The sequence below is a fragment of the Poecilia mexicana genome, unplaced genomic scaffold (assembly GCF_051168715.1).
Source record: "Poecilia mexicana isolate PSO_F unplaced genomic scaffold, ASM5116871v1 scaffold_2, whole genome shotgun sequence".
NCBI classification, from domain to species: domain Eukaryota; kingdom Metazoa; phylum Chordata; class Actinopteri; order Cyprinodontiformes; family Poeciliidae; genus Poecilia; species Poecilia mexicana.
In genome coordinates this window covers 48,864,631-48,890,631 of record NW_028263371.1, presented here as the reverse complement: position 1 = coordinate 48,890,631, position 26,001 = coordinate 48,864,631, and the positions used below count along the sequence as shown (strand labels likewise).

The 26,001-nt window shown below is 37.2% G+C and overlaps 5 protein-coding genes across 7 annotated transcripts; 1 reads left to right on the top strand and 4 right to left on the bottom strand.

The window, feature by feature from the left end:
* Nucleotides 1–809: 809 nt before the first annotated feature.
* Nucleotides 810–9,627, bottom strand: gtf2e1 (general transcription factor IIE, polypeptide 1, alpha). The gene is made up of 6 exons (XM_015006747.2): nucleotides 9,434–9,627; nucleotides 8,332–8,627; nucleotides 8,075–8,232; nucleotides 4,817–5,012; nucleotides 4,329–4,567; nucleotides 810–1,960 (listed from the first exon to the last, which is right to left on the bottom strand). The coding sequence occupies exons 2-6, from the start codon at nucleotides 8,619–8,621 to the stop codon at nucleotides 1,500–1,502; spliced, it is 1,344 nt and encodes a 447-aa protein (XP_014862233.2). The 5' UTR covers nucleotides 8,622–8,627; nucleotides 9,434–9,627; the 3' UTR covers nucleotides 810–1,499.
* A 125-nt stretch (nucleotides 9,628–9,752) lies between these two features.
* Nucleotides 9,753–14,184, top strand: rabl3 (RAB, member of RAS oncogene family-like 3). 2 transcript variants are annotated; one of them, XR_015761842.1, is made up of 8 exons: nucleotides 9,753–9,823; nucleotides 10,419–10,510; nucleotides 10,866–10,995; nucleotides 11,079–11,193; nucleotides 11,297–11,447; nucleotides 12,423–12,494; nucleotides 12,585–12,795; nucleotides 12,937–14,184. XR_015761842.1 is itself a non-coding variant. In XM_015006754.2 (8 exons), exons 1-8 carry the CDS (start codon nucleotides 9,778–9,780, stop codon nucleotides 12,991–12,993), a joined length of 702 nt encoding a protein of 233 aa, XP_014862240.1. In that variant the 5' UTR covers nucleotides 9,753–9,777; the 3' UTR covers nucleotides 12,994–14,184. The 2 variants fall into 2 exon arrangements, 1 of the variants encoding a protein (XP_014862240.1); XM_015006754.2 differs by having other exon boundaries at nucleotides 12,757–12,795.
* On the bottom strand, nucleotides 13,185–15,830 carry LOC106929670 (mast cell protease 4-like). The gene is made up of 5 exons (XM_015006756.2): nucleotides 15,693–15,830; nucleotides 15,375–15,522; nucleotides 15,085–15,229; nucleotides 13,595–13,855; nucleotides 13,185–13,481 (listed from the first exon to the last, which is right to left on the bottom strand). Exons 1-5 carry the CDS (start codon nucleotides 15,742–15,744, stop codon nucleotides 13,329–13,331), a joined length of 759 nt encoding a protein of 252 aa, XP_014862242.2. The 5' UTR covers nucleotides 15,745–15,830; the 3' UTR covers nucleotides 13,185–13,328.
* A 1,758-nt stretch (nucleotides 15,831–17,588) lies between these two features.
* Nucleotides 17,589–20,369, bottom strand: LOC106929667 (granzyme B-like). The gene is made up of 5 exons (XM_015006753.2): nucleotides 20,217–20,369; nucleotides 19,983–20,130; nucleotides 19,275–19,413; nucleotides 18,030–18,290; nucleotides 17,589–17,884 (listed from the first exon to the last, which is right to left on the bottom strand). The coding sequence occupies exons 1-5, from the start codon at nucleotides 20,266–20,268 to the stop codon at nucleotides 17,732–17,734; spliced, it is 753 nt and encodes a 250-aa protein (XP_014862239.2). The 5' UTR covers nucleotides 20,269–20,369; the 3' UTR covers nucleotides 17,589–17,731.
* Nucleotides 20,370–20,818: 449 nt separating this feature from the next.
* LOC106929665 (granzyme B-like) lies at nucleotides 20,819–22,447 on the bottom strand. 2 transcript variants are annotated; one of them, XM_015006750.2, is made up of 5 exons: nucleotides 22,358–22,447; nucleotides 22,115–22,277; nucleotides 21,737–21,878; nucleotides 21,224–21,484; nucleotides 20,819–21,114 (listed from the first exon to the last, which is right to left on the bottom strand). In XM_015006750.2, the coding sequence occupies exons 1-5, from the start codon at nucleotides 22,407–22,409 to the stop codon at nucleotides 20,950–20,952; spliced, it is 783 nt and encodes a 260-aa protein (XP_014862236.2). In that variant the 5' UTR covers nucleotides 22,410–22,447; the 3' UTR covers nucleotides 20,819–20,949. The 2 variants fall into 2 exon arrangements, with proteins under 2 accessions (XP_014862236.2, XP_014862237.2); XM_015006751.2 differs by having other exon boundaries at nucleotides 22,115–22,259.
* Nucleotides 22,448–26,001: the final 3,554 nt, after the last annotated feature.

Here is a 26,001-nt window from a genome sequence, read left to right as displayed (position 1 = left end):
AAGTTTTAAAACTTAGTCCATTCCATTTTCAAAAACAGTTAATTAAAGCATTTTTTCTGTAATTACCATTAAGGGGAACATCTGACCTCTACAGACAAATTCAGTGAAAGTCTAATTTGGCTGCTTTTGAACTATTAGCGTTTTGCTGCAGTGTGATGACGGAGCATAAATTATTACCACTTTTTAATCTACTCGCACATCTAAAAATAACATTGGAATTAACAGAAGTATAAATAAACAAAGATTTAACCCTCATGCATTCCAACAATTTCTATTATCTCAACATTCAGAGGAAAAATATATTTAAAAAAGTCACTTTAAAGAAGATGCTGCAAAGAGAGAATATTAATACAGTTGGTAACGTGACAAGTGTAACGTTGGCATATCTTTATGCAAATACAAGAGCCTTGTCAGAATGTAGGCCTTGGCTTGGAGGTGACATTTCTCTCTGTGTGAGTGGGTCACTTCATGCCGCAGGACGCTGTGGTTACACTAGAGCAGTGATTACAAAGCAAGTTTCACATCATCCTCAGGAATCTGATCTGACAAGCAAGAAAAGGAATGACTGGAAGGTTTCTCTGAGCTGAACGAAATTAAACAAATCTTTACTTTTCTACCCTTTCCATCCATTAAGGCAGGTCTCCACAGCAGGAAACAGGTAAGAGTTTTCCTCCTCCTGCACTTCCAATGCATTAACTGGGTTAAAATGAAATGGGTAGACCTTTACCATTTAAAAATTGTCTAATAATTGTGCAACACCTGCAAACATCACATTTGATTTATAGTAACAAGATAAGGACACATTCAGCCAGGGTAGCAGGAATATTTTATTACAGATATCTCAAAGTTACAAATGTTTCACTGTTACCCATAAAAAAAAAAGTACCAAAAGCACCTTCTCTTTCTCTGTATTTTGCCTGAGATGAGAATTCAGACCAAGCCTGTTGAATTGTAGAATATTCTTTGACTCGACATCATCTGAACAGGCAGGATAATGAAAGCAGCCGTCGCTTGCTCAGTGTTTCAGTGTCCAACCCCCGCACTGTGAAGTGCTCAGATATCTTTCACCAGTTCTCTCACGCAATCAATGCAATTATGCCCATTCAACAAAACTGACTGGAGGCATGAGATGGATGCCGGTGTGTGTAGACAGCTGCATCGATTAAAGCAAATGTTGCGTCCCTTCTGTCCGGTAAATGAAAGAACAATGGCTGAAACATTTCTGGTAAAGATGAACTGTTTTGAACTGAAGCAAATAATAGTGGTAAAAGAAAGAGAGCGCAGCTGGCAGACTGAAATTTGTTGTCGTTTGGTGACTTTTGAAAATACTTCAAATAGAAATACTACAAATATGACCGGTGGAAAAAAAAAATACTGGCAAACCAAACATTTTCTGGAGTTTTTGGAGCAGCATCCTGTTTCCTCTTCAGTTGTCCACCGACAGTGTAAGACAGCAGAAGCATCAGTCAATGAATGCAACTTAAAGTATCTGAAGTTCTTCAGTAGAACATATCCTGGAAGAGGTTTTGTCCCATCTCAATGTAAGCCTCCTTTTCCTGCATAGACATCTGCTCCACCAGCTCCGGCCTCTCGCCCACCTCTCTGTATGAGAACTGCCGGCCCCCCACCATCACCATCGGCTCATCCCCTACCTCCTCGAAGTCGTCGTCGTCGTCCTCTTCTTCGACCTCTTCAACGATGCGATGCTGAGAGGCTGTGGCAGTGGTGGGGCCCGAGGGGAGTTCGTCCTCTGATTCACTGGTGTCGCTCTCTGAGTCACTGGCGTTAGCTGTGGCGGAGGCGAGACCCCTGGCAGCTGCGCTCGCTCCACCCACACCTGCTCCCGCGACGGCTCTCTTCTCGTGGATGAGCAGGGCGCGCATCACTTCCTCGTTTTCGTCCGCCTGGCCTGCCCCGTGACCGGCTGCGCCGTCCTGAGCTCCGGCTGCGATGTCGCCGCCTGCGGAAGAAGCATTTTTAATTTGGAAAAAGATTCCCCCCCAAGAAAAATAAACCTCACTGAATGGCTTAGCTTCAAAATACGTCAAAGATGTGTTGTTACTGTATCAACCTTCCAGACCACTCAGGTCTTGAGGCTGTAGTCTGATCTGCATCTGCAAAATCTCAACCAAACATGGACCACAAACTGCAAAGCTACCAACAGACTGAGCTCCTTTAAATCACCCATCGGTTTAGAGCAGCAAGTGGAACATTGATCAACGGAAACAGAATGTGTATTGGTGGTTAATAATTGGTTACTTTATCATGTTTTTGGGGTGTAAAGCTCTTTGAACTGCCTTGTCGATGAATTGGTTATGCGAATAAACTTGATTTTGACATTAAGATTTAGGAAAGCATTACAGACAAAAATAAAATACACAGCAAAGTATTTATAACAAATCACTGACCAGTTTTCTTTCAAACTGAACCAAGTTCCTTGTCCTCCTCTGTCATCAACAAGGGACAGGTTTTCAAACTGAATCAGGACTCTACCTTACAGAAAGGATGTTTGTGAGTCATTTGCACAAGAAAGGATCCTCTTGTTGACAAATCCTCACTCAAACTAATCAAGGCCGATTATTTCAATTGAGCAATTATGCCACAATAGATGTCTGACCAGGTCTGATTGCCACATGCCCTTGTTTGGAGAAACAAAGTCAGCGTGTGATCGCTCACTGAAACCCCACGCTGGAAGAGGACGACAAGCTTAGTTAACAATTATCTGTCTTCACTTCCCGTCCACGGCCTTTAGTTTGACTGAAAGCTTAGATTGGTGCTGGCAGCATCATGCTGCAGGGCCACGTTTCTTCAGCAGAGACAGAGAAGCTGGTCAGAGTTGATGAGAAGATTACTGGTAGTGAATACAGAGCAATCCTGGAAGACAGCCTGTAAGTGACTGCAGAAAAAATAATTTTTTTTTTTTTTTAAATTCATCCCCCAGCAGGACAATGAGCCAGGGCTGAAACAAATAATCGGATTAATCGTGATTAGTTGACTATTGAAGAAATTGTCAATTAATTTGGTAGTGCATTAATTATTAATACACTCAAAATAGGTCATTTGCTAAAAGAACAACATACTCAGAGCAGAAATTAATCCAAAACTGTAAAAGAAAAAATATACCTTTAGCATTTAAAGTAAAAAAAAAAAAATCTTTGTCACTCTTCAAGTGGTATAATTTCAGCTTCACTTACTTCAGATTTTGTAAAACTGAATAATGATTGCTATTCCAATCATTAATACACAAAACAGCCGTCTGATGTTGGGTCAAGCAGAAACAGCAGAGCTTTTCACATGTTGATGTTAAACGTATTTTTATTTAGCTGCAGATGCATCCTCTGCTACAAATGATCAAGCTACTCAAAGGAATGCTCTTGTTGCATTTTAGGCAACAACATGTTTGTTTTCTTATCTGAAAAAGGAAACAAATAATTTTTTATGTATTTCTAATGTTGCTTAAAATAAGAGGTTAGATGAAAAATTTGCAGAATGCCAATTTTTTTAATCTGATTCATTTTCAGATTAATCAATGGAATATTTGATTGCTAAAATAATCAGTTACTTACAATGAACCTAAACATACAGCTGGCAATTTAAAATTCAGGTTCACAGAAAAATGGGAACAAATAAACCGTTTATTCCCATTTTATATCTGGATTCTGTGAAGTTAATTCATGAGCAAAAAAACCCGTGAAAGAAGGTTTTCAATAAAGAATATGTTTAAAATATTTGGGGGAAAAAAAAGCCTTTTATAGTTCACCATCATAAAATCATGGCAGCACAGTTAAATAAATGAAGTCATACCAGGGCCCATTAGTTGAATTTCGATTTCTCAGAGACATTATCAGGGGATTAGGACCAAAATGCCTCTGGACCCAACTAATTAGACTTACAACCAGTAAGAGCAACACAACACGTGATGTAGATCTGGGCCATTTGGCAGCCGCCCACTTATCTGCTCTGACTTGGAGTAGAGAAACTTTGCCCCCACTACATCAACAGCAGTGACTGACCGACTTGAGGAAGGCTCGGTGGATTTATGTTGGACCAGAAGGACGTCTGAAGTCCAATTTTCCAGAACAAATAAAGCTAAGGTTGGTCAATCCTCTGATCCTCAGTTTTGCTGTAAATCCCTCTTCTCACCTCAAACTCACTGAAGAGAAAAACCAGAGAACTGGAACAACAACAAAACAAAAAAAAAGAAGAAAAACTGTACCCTTTATGACTCTATAAGCTAAAGCTAAAAGAAAAATGCTAACTAACTTTTTTCTGAACAGAGAGAAAGCTCGGCACAGAAGAATGTTTCACGTAAAGAAGAATTCACTCACGGCTCTTGAGAGCATCCGGCTCGTTGTAAGCCCCCTGCACCGTGCTCTGCGTCAGCCAAACGGGCCGCTCCTTGGGGGGCTTGCCCTCATTGACCTGCCTCTTTTGGTCATCCTGCTCCTCCATGCTGATAACCACATTCTGGATGTACAAATCAGCGTAGGTCGATCCTTTATTAGACCAGGCTTCGCGGTGCGGTCCGCCTGCAGCATTTCCTGCAGCAGCTGCAGCTCGTTCACGGCTAAAGAAAAAGGAGAAAAAAAGAAAGCAATTTCAAAAAGCAAAATAAAAAAACAAAAAAACAATAAGATTAGGGAAACAATGATACATTTTAGCTAAATTACCTTTAGAATAAAGCAAGCATTGACAATAAAATGAAACATAAGCCATTTCCATTTCTGCAGATGAATAAATACAAAGGTGAGCTACAATCCACTCCCTGCCTGAGGCGGTAAGTGGTGTGTTGCTGTGAGACTTGTTTCGAACGGACCTCTGCTTGAGAGCGGGGATCTCGGTGGGCTCCGGCTCCAGCAGGTCATGGGACAAGTTAATATCTTCGGTTTCGCGTAGGAGTGCGTAGATGGGCTCGATTTGCTCATTAAAGCGGGCCACAAGTGTCCTGGCATCAGGGCAGACCGATTCATCTTCTTCTACCTCAGTCTGACAAAAGGTGCAGCGAAACGTACCTGCAGGGAATCAAAGAACTCAGAGTGAAGCAGAAAACAGAATTAAAACAAGAAATTGCATTTCATGGAAGCCACTGTAACATCTAACTGATGCATGACAATGTGCTTGGCATTATTGGTGTATCCATTGTACATAAAGTGCAGATGTTTCATTACTTAAAACATACATGGTGTTTTTCTGGGATCTAACATAGACGAGCATGCTAATAGCTATGAAAGAAAAAAAAATATTACATAAAAACATACAAAAACTGAAACACCTGAAACAAGAGCAATAATCAGAGATGTCCCCCAGTTTTGCAAGTGAATCTTTCTTTTTTGTCCAATGGGTTTCTGATTTGCCCATTTGTTGGTCTGCAGTGATCATCAGAAATGATATTGATGTTTTTTCCAAGGTTACTTGATTTTTTTTTTTTTTTTTGCACGGTGACGACCTCATTTATTGTAAGCAATAAATTACACCATCACTGTGTAGATCTCAGGTCAGGCAGACACCAAAAGACCCCCAATGTTTCCAAATCCAGAACATTCAACGACATGCAGAGATTGAAAGTCCAAAAGTATTTTTGCTGTAAAACACTCAGACTTTATGTCGACTCCAGGTCAATTAGCTACCATGCCATTTAATTTTGACAGAGTCCCAAAGGAAAGTATGATTAATAGTCCTGCTCCTACTCTGAACAGAAAAAACTTCAAAATGGAATAGGACTGAAATGACCACACCTGCTAAAATATAAATTTCTGTTCAGCTACCAGAACGAACATGTAGTATCACTCCACAACAATAAAAGGTTTTATTCATATAGGTTCTTCAGGGTTCATTGGTGCATCTTTAGCAAAAATGTAGAGAGTAATCTTGGGACTGGTTCAGTATTTTACCAAATATAGGGAATAGCTCAAATATCTCTCTGTGTTTTAGAAGGGATTCTGAAAATGCTCAGTGACCTGTGACTGCTGCGCCTATGAAACAGATCTAAGAAGAATCAGCATGGAGAATCAGTACTCCAAAAAGTCTCCAAGCTCTGTTTGTAGAGTTACAAACTATATTTTGCCATTTGTTTCTCTGCACAACAAAAACTGAATTTAAATTGCTTTCTGTGTGCACTCTGACTCGGTGGAACTCGCACACTATCAGGTAAACACCAACTCATCCTTGACTGTGAAGACAATGTGTAGAGAAAATACACGGCAGGTAACCTAGGCAACCAGATTTTTTTTTTCCCAGAGTGGATTTTTTTTTGTTGGCTGGGAGAGGGGTAATAATTTGAAAAACATTAAATTATATTTCTGAGGGCTGTCGGAAATTGGACACAGTGCACCTCACCCCTTGCCTCCAAACAGTAAGAGAAGGATGTGTCTGACCATCTGCTTCTCTTCCTGATCTCAGTTTCAATAATTGGAGGCATTCCAACATTAGCACAGACCTCATGTCTGCTTTTAGCCCTTTGTGTGCATCAGGGATGGAGCAAAACAAAGAATGCTCATTTTGGGCTTGAGGCAGAGAGAAAAATGACCGCTTAGAGAAATAAGTAGAAAAAAAACTATTGTTAATGACCAGGTGGATGTCTATAAATGTGACTACTTCCTGTCATGATGTCAAGACCAAAGAAGCAGCTGCAAAACGGTAAAGATGCTGATATTTCTCTAAGTTGAATCAAAAAGAAATAATCTAAAAGGAGGCAACTGACAAGGAAAGGGAAAAAAAAAAGATGTGTTTTGCTCAAGCTGCAGGGTTCTGGCTCTTCTCTGAGGGTCAGGCTGAGATTGAACTGAAAGTCCAGCACTGTCATTTCCTATCCCTATGGGATCCCACTGAGTGTTGCTGGCCCCGCAGAGGCTACCAGTCCATCCGACTATTATGAGATCTGGCTACTTGATTTTAAACAGCTTCCTTCGGGTGGTAGAATAACTTCCCTTTACAACAGTAACTAATTCAGAAAATGCTCAGAAATTGAGAGGATACTGTAGGATAAAAATCAGTCGCCACATGACGGTTAAGAAGGAAAAGTGAATCTTGTGTTCACCCTCTGCAGAAATGCATGCTGTTACTGTTAGAAAGATAGCTGATGAGTTCATTATTTTCTCAGTTAAATCGTTTTGCTGGCTGAAAAGCCATGGTGAGGTTCAGTTTGAAATGCTTTGAACTCATTACATGTTTCTTTTTGTCTGCGTGTTTCTTCCTTATCTGCCATAGGGGCTGCAAAATGTGAATGCTAATGTGGTTTAATCTACAGTAATATTTAGTTTTATGCATTCTTGTTTTTCATTTTTGCTAATATTTTGTTGACTTTCTTCAGGAGTATCTTATCTGGTAAAATGTGATTTACCATTTATCACATTTCACCGTGAAATAATTTGTTTGCTACTCTTTCTGAAAATAATTTGGCATCAAGGGAGAAGGGTGGATGTATGGCCAACACCAGGAAATTAGATTTGTCTAATATTAAGCAGCTGATAATTGTATTTGCTAAAATGTAAGTGTGAAGCTTTATGGGCAAAACCCAATTCCAACAGAAACAATACAACTTAAAAAAAATAATATATGGTAATTTTAAAAAAAATGAAATTGTTTGAACTGGTCTGTGTTGAAGGACTTGGTGATGAGCCACTCAGGAAGCAGGAACTAAGCAACAATGTACAGAAAATAAATAGTGTGGGTTTCATGGAATTATCTCTGAAAGAGTTCATAGCCATTTAAATATGATTAAACATTTTAATGTAAGAAATGCAGGTTCACTGATACAGTAAATAATTCCATTAGTACAATTCATTTTTCAACATGTGCTTTCACTGCCATCTAGAGGCAAATTAAGCTGCATGAAACAAAAAAAACTGTGAATCAATTTTGATGGTGTGTCTTTGAGCATAGACCTCTTCTAGTTCCAATTATATCTAAATATCAATTATTGTCAAAACCCTGCTCTGTAGGAAGGAATACAAATGGTGCATGAGATTTTGATATCTGCGTTTCCCCAAACTGTCCAAGTACTTTTTGCCTTTTAAGTGTAATAAGAAAAAGGCAAGAAGTGTTTCAGGAAAACTGCTTTGTGTCAAGTATTTACCAGTCATGTGATCAAAAAGCTGATTGGCCTCCAGGTCAGTGAAAGTGGAGAAGCAGCAGGGGCATCTGAAGGAGGCGCGGCTGGTGGAGTCCCGTTCGTCTGTCTCAATGCGCCGTCGCATGTGGTCCAATTTGTACTTTACAACGTTAACCAGCACTCTAAGCAAAAAGAAAACCTGTTTTGTAGTTTATGTGCAATTAAATGGATCTTAGTTAAACTGCAGAGTGAGATCCATAAACAAATAAATATAAACAAACCTGTAGTTAATGAAATAGTAGTTGTGACGTGTTGTCTTCCCATCAGGAGCTGTCTCCACTCTCATACGGCACTTGACAAACTTGTCCGCCTTCAGGGTGTTAAGCACAGAGCGCAGCTGTTTCCTGTCAAACTTCAGCAGCTCCAGCATGTCCTCTTCTCGGACACATGGGTTACGTATCAGCACGTCCAGAGCCAAGGCATGTTCTACTCCATAAAAACCCCTTACAACCTGCTTAGCCAGCCGCTTCAGAGACGCAGGGACTTCGGTTAGTACCTCAGGTTCAATCATTTTTAGCTGTGGAGAAAGAAACATAACTATAAAAAAGTTCAGACCCATCTAATAAAATAAAAAAGGAAGAAAGGAAGCACGATTAATAATTAATAAAAAAAAAGATCTTTGAAGAATAAATGCTTAAGCATGATTTATTTTCTTTCCATTTTTATCAACAACTAGATATGGCAAAAATCTGAATTCATACTGTAAATTGTACGGCTTTGGAAGTACACTGGAAAATTGGAACACTGTTTATAAAATTTATTTTATCCATGTTCATATCTTTATAAAGTAAATTTAAGCAATCAATATCTGGTTTTAAATATGACTTTTTTTTTTTTTTTTTTTACTTAAAGACATACAATTTACACTTCCACAGGTTTCATTTACTCATGTGACGTTTTCTTTTTATTCGAGAGGGAAAGTTGTATGTAATAGTAAAGGTGCTTCAGTATTTGAAGGAATAATGAATACCGGAGACTGCAAAAACAAAAAAAGGGGGAAAACTGCCAGCAGAGAAGATTGGATATTTTGACCAACTTATTTACAGATTCAGTTTCTAAACATACACAAAATAATGGCTAATTTTATATAGACAATACCAGCAACAAAGTCATCACAATTTACCTGAGCGTCATTTAAGCTAAGTAACAAAGGAACAAACATTTGTAGGAATTTGGTCGAGATATTCGTCTTTAAATGACAAGCCCTTGATAACATAGTCTTTACACACAACAGTTTGCTTATAAATATCCATACACATTTAAACAAGCTATAAGAGTTTACCTCATGGTAACTACATTTCTAAAAGTTCGTTAGCCTCTTACCCGTTACTCTTCCTGTTTCACCAGTAACAAAAATCGAAACGCTAATTTAAGCCATTTGAGATTAAAGTTACTCGATCATATCGTCAGACAAAAACGTTTTAATCAATCAGCATTCTTCTACACTTCCGAATGTTTCAGTTGCTAAGTTTAGCTAATGTGCTGCAAGAATTATCTTGAGAGGGTAACTCCGGAAGTAAAACTATAGACCTGCTCTTACTAAATTCCTATTGGGCAGAAATGGCACTGGGCGGAAAGGTCTTGTGGAATTAACCAATCAGCGTAGATAAAATTATCTTCAAGGCGGGGATAACTTGTTGTTCTTCCGGTACTCGTCGTCATCAGAAATGGCTTCTCTTGACAGGGTAAAAGTGTTAGTTTTAGGAGATTCTGGTAAGCTACGCTCTATTTTTATTTTACGAATGACAACAAATATATATGTACCTACTTTTTATCAATGGTTTTCTTTTAATCCAGACTTAGTTTCGGTGGTGTGAAAACCATATCTTGATTAAGAGCCTATAAACTATAACTGCAAATCTGTTTTGCAGCTATGAAATCCTGACGCATTAAGAGAAAAAACAATGACACTTGTGGATGTTGCAAATGTAGATAAATGTAGTACTAGCCATATTATTATCTCCTATAAGTAAGCTCAACTCCACTGGCGCATCAAAAGGAAACGTAGTGAAGCACTGTTTTGAATTGATATAAAAATAAAGACTTCTGTGTCATAGTTTGCACAGAGTCTTTGTTCCAGGCATACAGACTTTACCTGACTTCCTGTTGTGAAAAATTATGCTTTGTATACAACGCAGGTAAACGAATCTGTTTGTATTCTTGAACGAAAGGTTATTGCAAATACCAAGCAGCACTAAAAGACAAGCTCTCCCAGATTGTTGTGCTCAGGAATTGTTATATAAGCATACATTTCACATAAAATCGTTTCAGTGAACCTTTCTATATATATTTTTTTAATCATTTACAGGGGTAGGCAAATCTTCCTTAGTCCATTTAATATGTCAGAATCAGGTTTTTGGAAATCCATCTTGGACTGTTGGCTGCTCTGTGGATGTACGGGTAAGCACTGCAAACATGTCACATCATTAATGAAAGGAAATGATTCTGTTACCGTTGTCAGATGTAATTGGTTTGCCATTTATTTGGAAAATGCTGCACAACTTTAAACAAAAGTCTATTTACCATGCATAGTCATTATTGTTATTCATCAGGATGCCATGGAATTTAATATAAAAATATGCACACATATTAAAATGTAATTCCATGATGCCAAATCATGACTAAGCAATAATTCTGAAAACTATTCCATCTATCATAATGTGGGCTTTTGTAGTCAGACACACCTCCTAATGACTGATTCATATTTTATTGCCTAAAGTGCCATCATATCACTTCATATCTACTTCAATTACAGGTTCAAGATTACAAAGAAGGAACACCTGAGGAGAAAACCTTCTACATTGAACTATGGGACATTGGAGGATCAGTTGGCAGTGCCAGCAGTATCAAAAGCACCAGAGCAGTCTTCTACAATTCAGTAAATGGTAAAATAAAATAAAAATAACGATTTGTATCTAGGACGAAGCTCTCAAATCTTATTGAAGTGACTTTATTTTATATCTTGTAGGAATAATATTGGTACATGATTTAACAAATAAGAAATCTTCCCAAAATCTCTACCGCTGGTCAATGGAAGCTTTGAATAAGGATTCCTCCCCAACAGGCGTCATTGTCTCAAATGGGTTGGCTTTCATCAGCAAAATATTTTCTAAACCTTTATGGATGCAAAAAGCTACAACTCATGTGCCCTGAACTACTTCTTTTTGTATGTTCATGTAAATGCAGTGACTATGACAGAGAACAGTTTGTTGAGAACGCAGTGCCTTTGCTGCTGATTGGAACAAAGTTTGACCAGATTCCAGAGAACAAACGCAGTGAAGTTCTCACTAGGACGGCCTTCCTTTCTGAAGATTTTAATGCAGAGGAGATCAATCTCGTAAGTTTCTTTTTTTTAACTGAACTTTGAAAAGTAGATGTTAGAAAAACTGCCTTGTTTGTTAAACAAAGGTAATATTTCACATGTTTGTTGGTTTATGATTCAGTTTACCGTAGAGCGTTGAGAAATGTTTCTCCACCCCACACATTTCTTTTTTTCTCTTTTGTCACATTTAAATGTTTTGAGATCATCAAACAAAACTTACAATCAGACAAAGACAACCTGAGTAAATTCAGTTTTACAAATTATTTATTACAAATTAATTATTTATTATTTAAAAAATTATATCAAAAACCAACCTACCCTTTATATAGAAAAGCAATTGTACCCCTTGGTAAAGCAATAATTTACTGTGTTTAACAACACTTTTGGCTGCACAGTGGCGAAGTATGTAGCACCGTAGCCTTGCAGCAAGAAGGTCCTGGGTTCGATTCCCGACCCGGGGTCTTTCTGCGTGGAGTTTGCATGTTCTCTCTGTGCATGCGTGGGTTCTCTCTGAGCTCAATTTCACTAGCCACTCCCAAGCTTGATTACTTGATTTCTACAGGTCTTGATTAGATCTGTACAATCAAGAAGGAAAGAAAGAATAGCACAAGGCCTGAAGCTGATAGGCTGACTGTGCTGTACTCCAGGTCCAGATCTAAAGTCAGACATGGGCTGGAATTTATGAATTCTGCTTTCTAGCAGAAAATCATAGGAGAAAATTTCCCACCATCAGTTGTTGACCTGAAACTAATGCTGTATTAAAACAATATTTAATACTACGTAAAACAATAGTATTAAAATTAGCCCAATCTGAATCATTAATTCTAAATCAGTCAATATCATGAGCATAAAACAAATACAAAGGAACTCCAGCAGGGGGGCTCTCCACAACTCTCTTTGTCTTTCTTACCAAAATCCCCTGCATGTGGAAACAAACACAGTGGTTTACCACCTCAGAAAAAAAAGCTGAAAATTATCATGTTTTCCCAGGACTGCACAAACCCGAGATACTTTGCTGCAGGCACGTCAAATGCTGTGAAACTTAGCCGTTTCTTTGATAAGGTGAGGAACCTGAATAGTGCAATGCAATGTTTTATGAATTTTAGGACAGTCTGGTGGATCACAAATGTCACAAACATCTCTGTTTTAAAGCTACTTGCAGTGTCTCTGTTTTGGTGGTCTCCAGACAAAGTGAAACTGAAACCCAAGTAGACAAATATACATTGTAACTTTTTTAAAAGATAATGTTTAAATCAAAAATAATGAAGTTTTCTTTATTTGTCATGTTTTGTAGTAATCTGAAAAATCTTATGACTTTTGGTAGGTAATAGAGAAGAGATATTTCACCAGAGATTCAAGTCAGGTGAGTTTTGTTTGCTTTTGACACTAAAACATTTTAAACTGAATGTGTCACAGTTTAAATAGAATATAGGTGCAAATGCAGACTAAAGTGTGAAATGAAATGACCATCTCTGAACTTTCCTTTCCTTTCATTTCCTTGCAGATGACAGGCTTTACTGACAGAAAAAGGTTCAACTTCAAAAGTTTGCACTATGACTGAGTTCCATGAATGCAACAGCAGTGGTCTGTGGTTTTCTTCTGTGGGCTGACATGTTGGAGACCAGCCTTAACAACATAAACAACCTCACCTCCGCCTCTTTCTGCTATTTTATATACTTTTGACCCAAGTGTGAACTCAAAAAGAAATTTAATGTAAATTGGGAATAAATCTTTTACAGATAATATGCAAGATTATTAGGGAGTATATTTTTATTTTAAATAAACTACTTGATTTTTTTTTTCTATCATAAGCAAATCATCTTGTCCACAAACAAAACACTTCTATCAGGTTTCGACACGTAGATTTGACTAAACTTTCCGTTAAATGAGGTTGATTCAGCCTTTCATCACATTTTTGATCCACTGCAGAAAGGAACGGACTTTAGTGAAAACATGTGGATGCTTTGGGTCATCACATTGTTCTTTTAGAGTAAAAGCAGCTATTCCTTGAACCCTGGTGTTGCAAATAAGAGGTCCCCCAGAATCTCCCTACAAGAGACGAGAAAAAGACTTGATTAGGTTTTCCAAGGAACCAGCTCTTCTTTTCCAGTGAGATGCTTTGTTTTTCATATTTTCATTCATGGTATGTATTCCTTGATTACCTGACATATTCCTCCCGTCTTTTTGTTGAACTTGGTGCAGATCATATGTGTGGAATTGAAATTCATTTCCCAGATATGTTTACACTCAAAGCTGAATTGGATACTCTCTGTGGTCTCCATCAGAACATCTGAAATGGGTTTGGTTGGTCCAGTTTGTCCCCAGCCAGCCACTTCACAATTTGTGTTGGCAGGAATGTCCTCGTTTTTTGTTGCTAAATCAATTGTCTTTACATTGTTGTTGACTTTGGCATTTTTTTCCAACTATTGAGAGAAGAATATATTGTGGAGAAGAAAAGCAGTCTAATTAGAATTACTGTAAAATCAAAAAAATTGTTCTTTGTCATTTCTAAAAATGTTCCCGTTGGTCTCAAATATATTTGAGCCTTTTTTTAAGCTGGTTTGTATTAAAAAATTGTGCAGCACAATTATGTGATTACTGTGGATTTTAGAAGTGTACACACCGCCAGATTTAAGCATCAAAGGATTTGATAATTTTTTTGAACATTTGGAAACATTGTTCACCTTTTATTTGACAGATGCATCTGTTGGAGGAAAAAAAAATTACAAAATAAAAATTGCATACTGTTCAACTCGCGCTTTGTTGGGTACCTTTTGTTTCAATGTTAGCATTCAGTCTTCTTTGATGCAAGTCTTTTAGCATCCTACATCTTGACTTTGCAATATTTTAGCATTCTCTCTTGCATAAGTTAAATGGTACGCGGCCTGTTCAGTACTCTTTGGGGTTGCTTTACATTTCATTCAGTCTTTTACTCATTCACATACTGATGGTGGCAAGCCGCTATGTTGTAACCACGGCTGCTCTGGGGCAGTCGGGCATAAACAAGGCTCCTCTGCACCGGCGCCACCAGGCCCTCTGACCACAAGCAGCAGGCAAAGCGGGTGAGGTGTCTTGCCCAAGGACAAAACGACAGACAAATGGAGCAGGGGTTTCAACCAGCAACCCTGGTTACAGGTTAATACTGTCTCCCTTCAAGATTTTTAGACCGCAAGGGCATCTCTTTTTTTTTCCACAGATCTTTTTTTGTGTCAGATTTAGTTTTGGACTGTAAGACTTAAATTTTCTGAAGTGTGAAAGTCTTTTTTTTAAATTTATTTTAACTTGCTTGGAGTGTCACTGATGCAGAAAAAAATCAACAGTTCAGATTTCTAGCAAACACCTAAAAGTTTTCTGCCAAGTTTAAGTGGTATTTAGACCTTTGTAGAAATTGCTCCACATTGACTAACATGTCTAAGACGATTATATCGACAGTAAAATACGGGATGGCTGCATCATGTTGGTGTAGTTTGCCTCTGGATGAACTGGTTCATTTCACAAAATAAATTGTCATGAGGAATAAACACAATGTTACTTGGAATTGTGTGTTTCTGATGCACAGCATTTGGCCTAACTGTTAATTATAAATGAAGTACCTGAAATATTTGACAAGGCAAAATTTTCAATGAGGACAAATTGTATAAATGGAGGTTACCTTAAGGAGCATAATGTCATACTCAAACTGGTTGGCTTTAAATTGCGGATGTACATGGTACTTCTTCACGTTAATCCTTTGTTGGCTTCCCTCCTTCTTGCTGATGTTATGAGCACCAAGGACGACCGTGATGTCTTGGTAACAGCTAATAATGAAAAAGATGTACTTTAAGCACAAATGCCTTAGAATTCATGTTTAATTTCTTTATTGGTTTATTCTTAAAGTTAAACAGTAATTTTATGTTAATTTGTTGTAATATGCACATTTTTAACGTTGCCACACACACTCACTTTTTGCAGTGTGCTGCGGTTAGAACATAGTCCTTCCGAATAAGCATCCCACCACATACATGATGTCCTCGAATCTGGAGTGACGCCATGTAGGGCCTGGAATGCGGTTTTGCAACTTTGCCACCTGTTATACCATACGCAGCTGCCCCTTTAGGAGTGAAATGTAAAAGTTCAGTCAAATTAAACCTCATATCAGGCGAACAATTTCCTTTTTCTGGCTACTTAAACAGAAAATCCAAAATGGACATTTGAAAATTGGGAACAAAAATCTGTAACTTAAAAGTTCTCATTTAAAAAAAAAACAAGATCTACTCTTACCACTGAAGTTGACGAGCAGAAGGACGTAAATGATGCCAGTTGCCTGAAGCATGGTTGCAGAGAAAGGATGAAGAGCCTGGCTTGCAGAGCCCCCTCAACACCTTTTGTACTCAGCCTCAAAACTCACAAACGGAAACACCGACTGGTGGGGAGGTGTTAAAAAGGTTGATGCATGAGTGGAACCTGTATCACACATACCTTTGCTGTTGCTTTATGCAGCAGTGCTATTTTACAATCATATAAATGGTCAGGAAATGACTAAACTGAGTTTTTTTTCCTGCTGCGAGTATTTTTGACTAATATGTAATTTAATTAATAAGCATTTTTGTTCATTTTTTGGACGTATAGTATGTGTCTTATAGGTTACACTTTCTGCATTAGACAGTTCTGTGAATTAGGGCTTTTTTTCTGGTGATTGACTTTAACATACAACGATGCTGACTAACCTACTCAGCATAGAAACTGAAACCACAACTTTAAACCACCAACTTTCTATCCTGTGGGGGCATTTTGTTTTGGTCAAAAAGGTTTTATTTCTTTTTTTGCGGTAGCATTTGAATATAGGGGGAAACATGAAAATGTTTTCTCTTCAGTAAGAGGCAAATAGACCTCACACAAATATGAACTTATACAAATTAGTATATTACATCCAAATAGTTAGAATGTCAAGGCTGCATTTTAAAAACTATGTTCAGTTATTGAAGATTTGGTGGTTAAACTACCACAGCAGCTGAACATGTCAAAAATCACCTCGTCTTTTTAATATAAATACAAAAGGAAATGCAACCCAAGCCCAGATCATGTCGCGCTACATTGTTTACAGCGATTCAATCTCTTCCTGTGTGAGACGGTTTACTTTCACTAAGTCTATAAGGCCTTACACACTTTTTAGGGCCTGCCATAGTGCTTTTATCTGATTTTTGTTGACTTATGCTAATCAGTTAGAATGTGGTTTAGATGAGTTAACTTTAAAATCAAGCAGAGTGATTCCATATGGTCATTGGACCGGGTACGGGTGGCTTTGCAAGTTCTGCTGGATTACTTATTCTGCACCTCCATCAAACTTCTGAGCAGAGAGAAGAAACTTTGGACTCAATAAAAAAAGAATGTAGCACAGGAGATGACATGACTCCCCAAATAACCACGGACATATAGCTTTACCTTGAACTAGAAAGAAACTGGTCTTCTATGCCTCTCCGCCCTTTTTCCAGTCAAAGTTGATCAAAATGTCACAAGTCAGAGTCTGTACGCTACCGTTTGGTTTCAGACTGAAAGTATTCAGACCAGGAAGCAGAAATCTCCCAATTAAATTTGCATTATTGGTGGCAAAAAATTATAATTAAAAAACCTTCAAAAATTTCAGAATCAAGCTAAGTTTTAGCATTGTATTACTAAGAAGTTTTTCTCTCACTATTTTAATTTATTTTGAATAATCAGGGAAAGAAAAAATCAATGTATTGGTATGCATTTATTCATTTACTTGCTGTTTTAGAACTCATGGGACAAACTGAGACTTTCTCTGAATACCAGATGTGTGAATGATGATTTATTCCCACCGGCCTGCCGTAGCATCATTGATGTGTTCTGGAATCTTTAGTTTTGGGTTAAACGTTTTTTCTTAGCGATTCTGTAAACTTGAAAGGCTTCATCGGATGTGTTTCTTCATTGAGCAGCATAGTTAATGCCTGCATCCTACTCATAGAGAGGTCACTGGTGGTTGCGGCAGCATGTACCTATGAACATTGTTTTGTGTGAGGGAGTTTGTGGTTGGGTCTTTGCCGTGGTACTCACAGATAACAACCCTGTGGTTACTACTCTTTTCTATAAGTGGATGAGTAAGAAATAAATGCTGAAACTTTCATTGAAGTGTAGAGCTCTTTCAAAGAATAAAGAAACTTACTTAGGAATGTGGCTTTATTGTAGATTCTAACAATATTGTTAGTTTTTTTCTGAAACAAGAGTTTTCAAACAGTGCAATGAAGGGTTGTCACAGCTTTTTGTTTTATGTAAAAGAAAATCAAGTGGGTACAACACTGGTCTCATTCCTGCATCGTCTTTTTGATCCAGGGAAGAAAGAAATTAACTTTAGTAAATACGTGTGGGAACTTTGGATTGTCACATTGGTCTACAGCAGTAAAAGCAGTTATTCCCTGGAGCTTGTTTTTGCAGATCAGAGGTCCACCAGAATCACCCTAGAAAAAAAGGCAAGAAGACCTGAGTTAAATTCTTCAGCAGTTATAATACAGTTTTGAAAAAGAAAAATAGATCACCATTTTGCAGTTTAAAATGTTTTTCTGCGTCTTAATGAACTGGATGTAATGCTTCGAGGTCATTTACCTGACATATTCCTCCCGTGCTCTTTTTGAACTTGGTGCAAATCATTTGCTGGGCAGTGAAATTCTCTTTCCAGAAATTATCACACTCAGTCTTGAATTGTGTCTTTTCTGTCGCTTCTTTCAGAACAGTGGAAATGGGTTCATTTCTTCCAGTTTTGCCCCAGCCAACAACTAGACAATCAAGGTTGGCGTTTATTTTCTTTTCTTTCTTTGGTAACTCAATGGGCTGGACGTTTTTATTCAGTTTGGCATCGTTTTTCAGCTGTGAAAGAAAGCACACGATACCTTTAAAACTTTACTTGTAGTTTATAAAAGACTTACTAACATAGTGATAATTCCAACAAATATGTAAAAATCTTTTTGTAAAAGTTACATTACTGCAGCTTTAAATGACCAAACAATTTTACGGGTGCATTTTAATAAATAACAGTTATTTTAGTACCTCGATTCAGAAAGTCAAGTATTAGATGTATCATGCAGAGTGACCTATTGCAAGCATTTATTTCTGTTAATTTTTATAATTGTGGCTCACAGCTTACATCTGGTGTAAATTTAAAAGTCACATTGCACAAAGTAGAATGCCATATAACACATGCAATTTACAAGGATGTAGTTATATTATGGCTAATCACAGAGAAGACTGACTGCACGTGGTAGCAAGCAAAACCAACAGGCAACCACAGCTTTAGTGGATTGTTAAGCTAACCCCATTTAACAACGAGAGGACATTTATAAAGTAAGGACTGCAGCTGGAGTTAGCGCTTCAAGTCCCAGCAGATAGACATATTCATACATGGGTTACAACTTATTGTGTTAAGCAATAAGTTATTGTGTATGAAGACTAAAGAGGCACAGATTCCAGGATGAAGTGTTCACAGTCAATGAGCCATTTCATCTGCTGGTGTGGCTCCACCGCTTGAGAGCACTTCATCCTTTTCTTTATTACAAACTTTGTGGAGATGCTCATTTCATTTTCTAGCAACACATGAGAGCTGTTAATACTGTCAACAGTACAGCTGCCAGTTTTAATAATCATGGTGTCAAAATTTGGAGTCTCCAGTAGCTGCAAGCATTAAAATTAGCTAAAATAGTCATATCTCTATATGTAATGGAAGTTCTATCACATAAGTTTCTCTTTTGAATTGAATTACTGTTGTTCAAATCTACTTTGATGCATCTCCATTCACTCCATAAGACACTACATAAACATTAAAAAAAAAAAAACAGTTTGTCCATCTTAGCTTACCTTAAGCAACATAATGTCATTGTGAAAACCTCCGTTGTATTTTGGATGCTTGATGAACTTTGCCACTTTGATCCTTTGCTGACTTTCCTCCTTCTTACTGATATCATGGGCTCCCAGTACCACTTGGTCACTTTGAGTTCTGAAAAATGAGAAAACGGTTTCATTTTAAATTAACTTTCATAAACTAGTGAGTTGTTAAATAGAAGGAAATCCATTAAAAACTAGAGTATTTTTTTATTTCCAATATTGCATGTACTTATATTATGACAGAAGTTTTCATATATTGAATAGAACATTGCACAATATTTTTATCACTGTCTAAAATTAAATCAGACCAAAATTCTCTTGTTTTAGCTTAGTAAGAATTATCAACAGTATTTCCATTTGCTAAATACCAGAAAGTAGGGTAGCTGTGAAAATGAGTGTGCCAATGGGGCAGCCTTGTGAAAACCTTATGGAAGGAAACTGAAAAGGCTTGACAAAAAGCATATAGTTTAAAAGAGAATTATGCCTGATACCTAAATGTAGGTGCATTTCTGAATTCAAAGAAAGTTACAAAAAAATCTTGCTTTTTTGGCATTTAGAAAATAGAAAAAATTTTAGTACTGGGAACGAAAGCAAGACAAATTTGTTCTAATTTAACTTCAGAGAGTAAGAAAAATGATTAACATAAACTTTGAACTTAGGGATGCAGTTAAACATACGTACACAAAGCAGTGTGCCGCAGTTAGAACAAAGTCCTTTCGAATAAGAATGCCGCCGCACTTGTGGTCTGTTCCGTACTGAAGTGAAGCCATGTAGGGCCTGGAGTGCGGCTTTGAAATGCGACCTCCGAAGATGCCGCTTTCAGAAGCCTCTGTGTTGAAGATTTGTCAAATGAATATCAAAAAAGACTTTTAAAAAAACTTTAAAAAATGTCAGTGTATTTGAAGTTGGACTTACCAGTGAGAATGACCAGCATGAAGATGTAGACGATGCGACCTGTGTGTATCATGTTTACTTAGATGGAAAGGATAGAGCATCTGCTTTGCTGACTCCCCTCACACCTTGCTAGAGTCAACCCCCAAACCGTTGCATGCTGAAACTTCGTGGGCAGGTGTCAGAGATGTTCGTGCAAAGAAAGTGAACAACCTGCAACTGCACAATCTGTGCTGTCGCATGTCAGTGAGTGATTTTTTTTCTCTATTTGTCCTTCAACCTAAACAGTAATTATTTAGTTGCTACATTTGAAATTCAAGTTTCATTTTACATAAACAGCCTTTTTAAGATCATGTGGAATCATTAATCTGTAGCAGAACCCAAGATTTTTTTGAAACGGGGATCATAAACTGATTTTCGGACATCGTCGTTCGCTAGAGCAGAATTCCTGATTCTATTAAGTATGTTAAGTCGTCCAGGTTCTGATGCATCAGAACAGGCTCAGACCATCATTACCTCCACTATTTAAGTACCATAAGTTATTAATGATCAGCACAAATAACTTCATGTAGTGCTTCAACAAAAAGAGAATTAAAACACACAAGAAATAATTTAATGAAAAGAGGTATAACTAACAAGTGTGTTTTTATTGTAAATTTAGAAAATACAGGCAATTGAAACCTACACTTGTTATTATCCTTTCTACATTTCATTAACAATGCACCTGTTGGGTTATAAGAACAAAGTACAGACGTGTTCAGCATAATGATTTAGACTGCATCATTTTCTTGATCCACGGTAGAAAGTAACTAATGTTCGTGAAGACATGAGGATAATCTGAATTGTCACATTGACCGTCGGCAGTGAAAGCAGTTATGCCTTGCAGCTTGTTTTTACAAATTAGAGGTCCACCAGAATCACCCTAGGAAAAAGAGAGGAGAGGAAGGAAGTAGTTTTACAAAAACTTATTCATAAAAATGAATAAGATTTCAATTGTGTGAGCTTCTGTATTTGTGGCGTTATTTCATTACCTGGCATATTCCTCCATCCTTCTTGTTAAATATGGTGCAAATCATTTGCTCTGATATGAAATGGTCTCCCCATGTATTCTTACACTCAGTGATGGGCAGAGTCTTTTCTTTCCCTTCTTTCAGGACGTTGGACTCAGGCTCACTGGGTCCAGTTTTTCCCCAGCCAGCAACAAGACAACTGAGTTTGGCAGAGATGCTTTTGGCTTTCTTGGGCAGGTCCAGAGGCTTCACGTACTTATTCTTTGTGGCATTATTTTGTAACTGTAAAAGAGAATGGTGAATATTGTTAACTCAGGTTTTAATATGCAAAAAAATATATATATATAATAAAACAAAAACAGTCAAGGGACAGTCCAATAGGATGTTTAAAATAACCACAGACAACCAAAGTGTTGAACAAGAATTTGTTTTTCGTTGTACAGGAAATAAGCTTTAAAATGTATAAACACTATTTGATGTGGGGGGAGTATGGAAGATAAATGTACAAAAATAAATTTCCAACAGTTTGCTCACCCTAAGCAGCATGATGTCAAAATCAAAATTTCCAGTGAAGCGTGAATGTGGACAGAACTTTGCTACTTTGATCCTTTGCTGACTTTTCTCCTTCTTGCTGAGATCATGTGCTCCAAGAACCACCGTCATGACACCTGGAGCTCTGAAGACACAGATTCATCTGTTTTATTGAAGATAACTTTGAAAAGAGCTAACCTTTTTCCCAGAAAGAAATACTAAAGAAAAAACCAATATTTTTTTTATGTTTTATTTGGGATTAACTATTGAAAATCATTAATCGCTAATCTATTTTAAAAAATTTAAAAAAATCCCAACCATACCATTCTATGTTTTATGTGTTGCATAAAAATAACTTTGTATCACAGGAAACATACTCACTGGCAGTGTGCTGCAGTAAGGACAAAATCCTTCTGAATAAGAATCCCACCACATGAATGTTTTCCTTGGTACTGCAGGGACGCCATGTAGGGTCTGGAGTGGGGCTTGGAAACTTTGCCTCCAACTATGCTGCTCCCAGAAGCGCCTGACATATGGAGAAATTCTTAAATCAGGAAGAAAAGATTTCCTTACAATAAATTAAGAAAACACAGAAAATATATCATTTAAAAAAACTGCGTTTACCAGGGAGGGGAGCCAGCAGAAGGATGCAAATAATGGCGCCTGTGTGTATCATGATAGTACAGAGGGGGGAAACAATAAGGCATGTGGCTTTAAAGTCCTCCAGCACCACCTTTTATAGTCAACCTCTGAACCAGTTCAGACGGAAACTTTGTGGGTAGAAGTTTGATATGTTCACTAACACCTTTGGTGATGCATGCAAGAAATAACGGTAACACTTTATTTGAAGGGGGTTGAATAAGACTGTCATGACACTGTCATAAACACCTGTCATGAACATGAATAAGCCTTCATGAATATTTATGACTGTTGTCATAAAGCGTCATTCGGTAAATTATGACACTTTTAATACAAAGTTGACATTATTCAAAATATCTTTGTTATGACAACTTGACATTAACCAAGAAATCATTACTGGTATAAATTTGTTATAAAAGAATTACTGATTGCACTTTAAAAATTAGGTAACTTTATGTTATTAAAGGTAAAGTTTAAACAGTAATGATTTCCTGGTTAATGTCAAGTTGTCATAACAAAGACATTTTGAATAATGTCAACTTTGTATTAAAAGTGTCATAATTTACCGAATGACGCTTTATGACAACAGTCATAAATATTCATGAAGGCTTATTCATGTTCATGGCAGGTGTTATGTCATGTTTATGAAAGTGTCATTACAGTCTTATTCACCCCCCTTCAAATAAAGTGTTACCGAAATAACTGTGAAATCAGTTGGAAACTCCTAATACTACACATTTTTTCTATTGTCTGAACTTCTAACTGAATCAGTGATCATTTAAATAGGACACATTCCCACTCCCAGCTTGACTGACACAAATCAGTTATGCCAATGAGGCCGGCTGGTTCAGACGATGGTCTGAACCAGCCGGCCTCATTGGCATAACTGATTTGTTATTTAATGTGTCTTCACTCATCTCTCATATGGCCATAGATAAGAAAATCTAGCCTGGAATAAAGGACATTTTAAGTGTTTTTAAAGGTTTTGTCCTCTCATCAAAGGAGACGACATACATTCTGTTAGATGTAAGAGTTATTTATATCTGCAGGTTTGATTATGTAAATACATGTAGAAAAAATTTATTTCAACAACAAGAAGAAGTCTGCAGTTTGACGTGCATTTATAATAGATCTCAGCACAGTTAAATCCATTGCAGTTAAATGCTTCGATGTCTAATGTTTCTTCTATTTCAGTATGACACAATACGTTGTGTTGGCCTATAAGAAAACTTCCTAGAAGCCTGCAAATGTAACATGACAAAAAATGAAGAAGTGAAAGGGTAAAAACACTCATCCTGAAAGAAAATAGATTTTGACTTCTTCCCAAAACACGGAGTAGTAAACATTTTGTCCACTTGGTGGGGCTTGTGAGCAGAGTTGAACTTGCTCAGCCTCAGTATTCATTTCACAAACATTAGCAATGGTTAGTAGAAACAAAGAAGCCAAAGAGTTTGAGGTGTCAAACAACCCTGCTTTAGGCAGACGTACGTTTTACACTTTCACTTGGTGTTACTTTTACAGGCCGTTTTATACTTATGAACTAAGAAGTAGATCACAGTAAACACTACAAAGCCAGGGAGCAGTCAGTCCTGTTTTCTAACTGCAAAGAAGAAAATAGTTAAGTTTCCTACTAAATAACTCAGACTGTTCCTATTGATGCCAAAATCCAAAACTTTGTGCAGTTTCATGTGACAAAGCAATAGGCAGTTGCTTTCATGCAAGCAATCTGTTTTCTTTGGCCACCTGTGCGATTTGCACAATGGAGTGTGTTTGTGTACACATACAGACATCTTCCTGAGATTCAGGAAGATGTTTATAGTGCTACAATGACTAGGTTTCTACCTACGTGACCACAATAACAAGATGGCAGAGAGGTCGACTTGAATAACACAACCTGCCATCATGCAAACCACACATCGTAAAAACTACCATGCTGGTGAGAAATTCTGTTTATTCAAACCCCTGGTTGGAGTTGTGTTACTGCGTTCCAAAACAACTGAAACTGGCATTTTGTAACGTTTTTGTCAGGAAAAATCTCACAGGTTAGTTTGCAACAGCATTACAAGGAGATACAAAATACATAAATATACATTTGTTTCCTTTGATTTCAATTTTTTCTATTATTATTATTATTATGTTCAGTAAGTCGAGACAAAACAGAGACAAGATAAATGTCACCAAGACTTTCTTGGAAAACAGGGCCCTTCAGTAACAACAGAGCATGTTACAGCTTGCAGGCCAAATCCTCTAAATCCCATAACTTATCTCTAAAATTTTAATGCTTTAGTTCAACAGATTTTAGAATATGTCAATGTAACACTGGTGGCTGAGATATGACAATTCCTGCCTGAGTTCCTTGGCTCTGCCATAGTGAAAACTGTCTTTGGTTATTCTGCAATGAGATGAGTTAAAGATCTTTGGTGGACATTTTTGAAAATGCTTTACAAACACTGCCCATAGTATTATACAGACTGATACATTTAGACTTGATTTACATGTATTTTTAGTCACTTTTTAAAAATGCAAAATATGTTGTTATTCTTCAGTAATATGATGTAGCTACAACTAAGCAAGCTGACTGGAAGATGTATGCTTCAAACAGACTAATAATTTCTAGGAGATAACATAGAATCAGGAGCCATCTACTATCAATATAACAGTGACTGTTTAAACAGTTGCTCCTCTGTCAATGCCCAACATTTATTAATCACTGCCAAATGCAAACAAATTTGACTGATTAATAGTGTTAGACATGTTGAAGCCAAGGCTTCAATATAATCTCCAGCTACATAGCAGAAACTGTTATTGGATTAAACAAAATGGTCACATACAGAAAATAAATAAATAAATAAAAAACATTTGTATGCACTCTCAAAAATGTTTGGTAACCCTAAAAGTATGCCAAAAACTCCAAGATACATGTTTTATTGTGATTTCAAACTCTTACTCTGAGAATAAATAACATTTAACTTCAGCCTTTAATAAAAGGTAGTTATTCAATGGGCAAAATCATGTTTTTTTTTTGTTTTTTTTTACCAAATCACTCAGGGCCACTTCAAACTTACTGGTACCCTTAACCCATAACCAAGTTTATGTAACACTGTTCCCATTTAAACTGTATGATCTGTACATGTATGTTACACAGCAGAAAATGATGGGCCAGGTCACTTCTGGTGTAGCATATTTATTTAGTTTAAACTGTGAACAGAAAGCACAGCGGTTATTGTAGCTGCTCCTAATATCTGCTTTAACCTGTTTTCTCAGCAATGGCGGACTTCTTCAGCCTGCCAGAGCGTCAACCGCTGTTGCATACGGCGCTGAGCGCCCTCTGATGGCGAAATTCATACACTGTTAGTTATAATAAATTCTAACTAGTTTCTGGCTGTAAGTAATATTTTTCATAAAAATAAAATGGGGGGTGGGCAACTATTTTCATGCCTTGTTCTCTTTCATAGTGCCACACATACACAAAAGTTGACAGCTATTACAAAAGTTCCTTATAATTCATTCCAACAACATTCCTATGAAACAGAACTGAACATCTTAAACTCTCAGGGCCAGTTCAAGAAATGTATCCTACTGCAAAGATTTGCATATTCTCCCACAAATAATAAAAGAAGTTCAAGCAA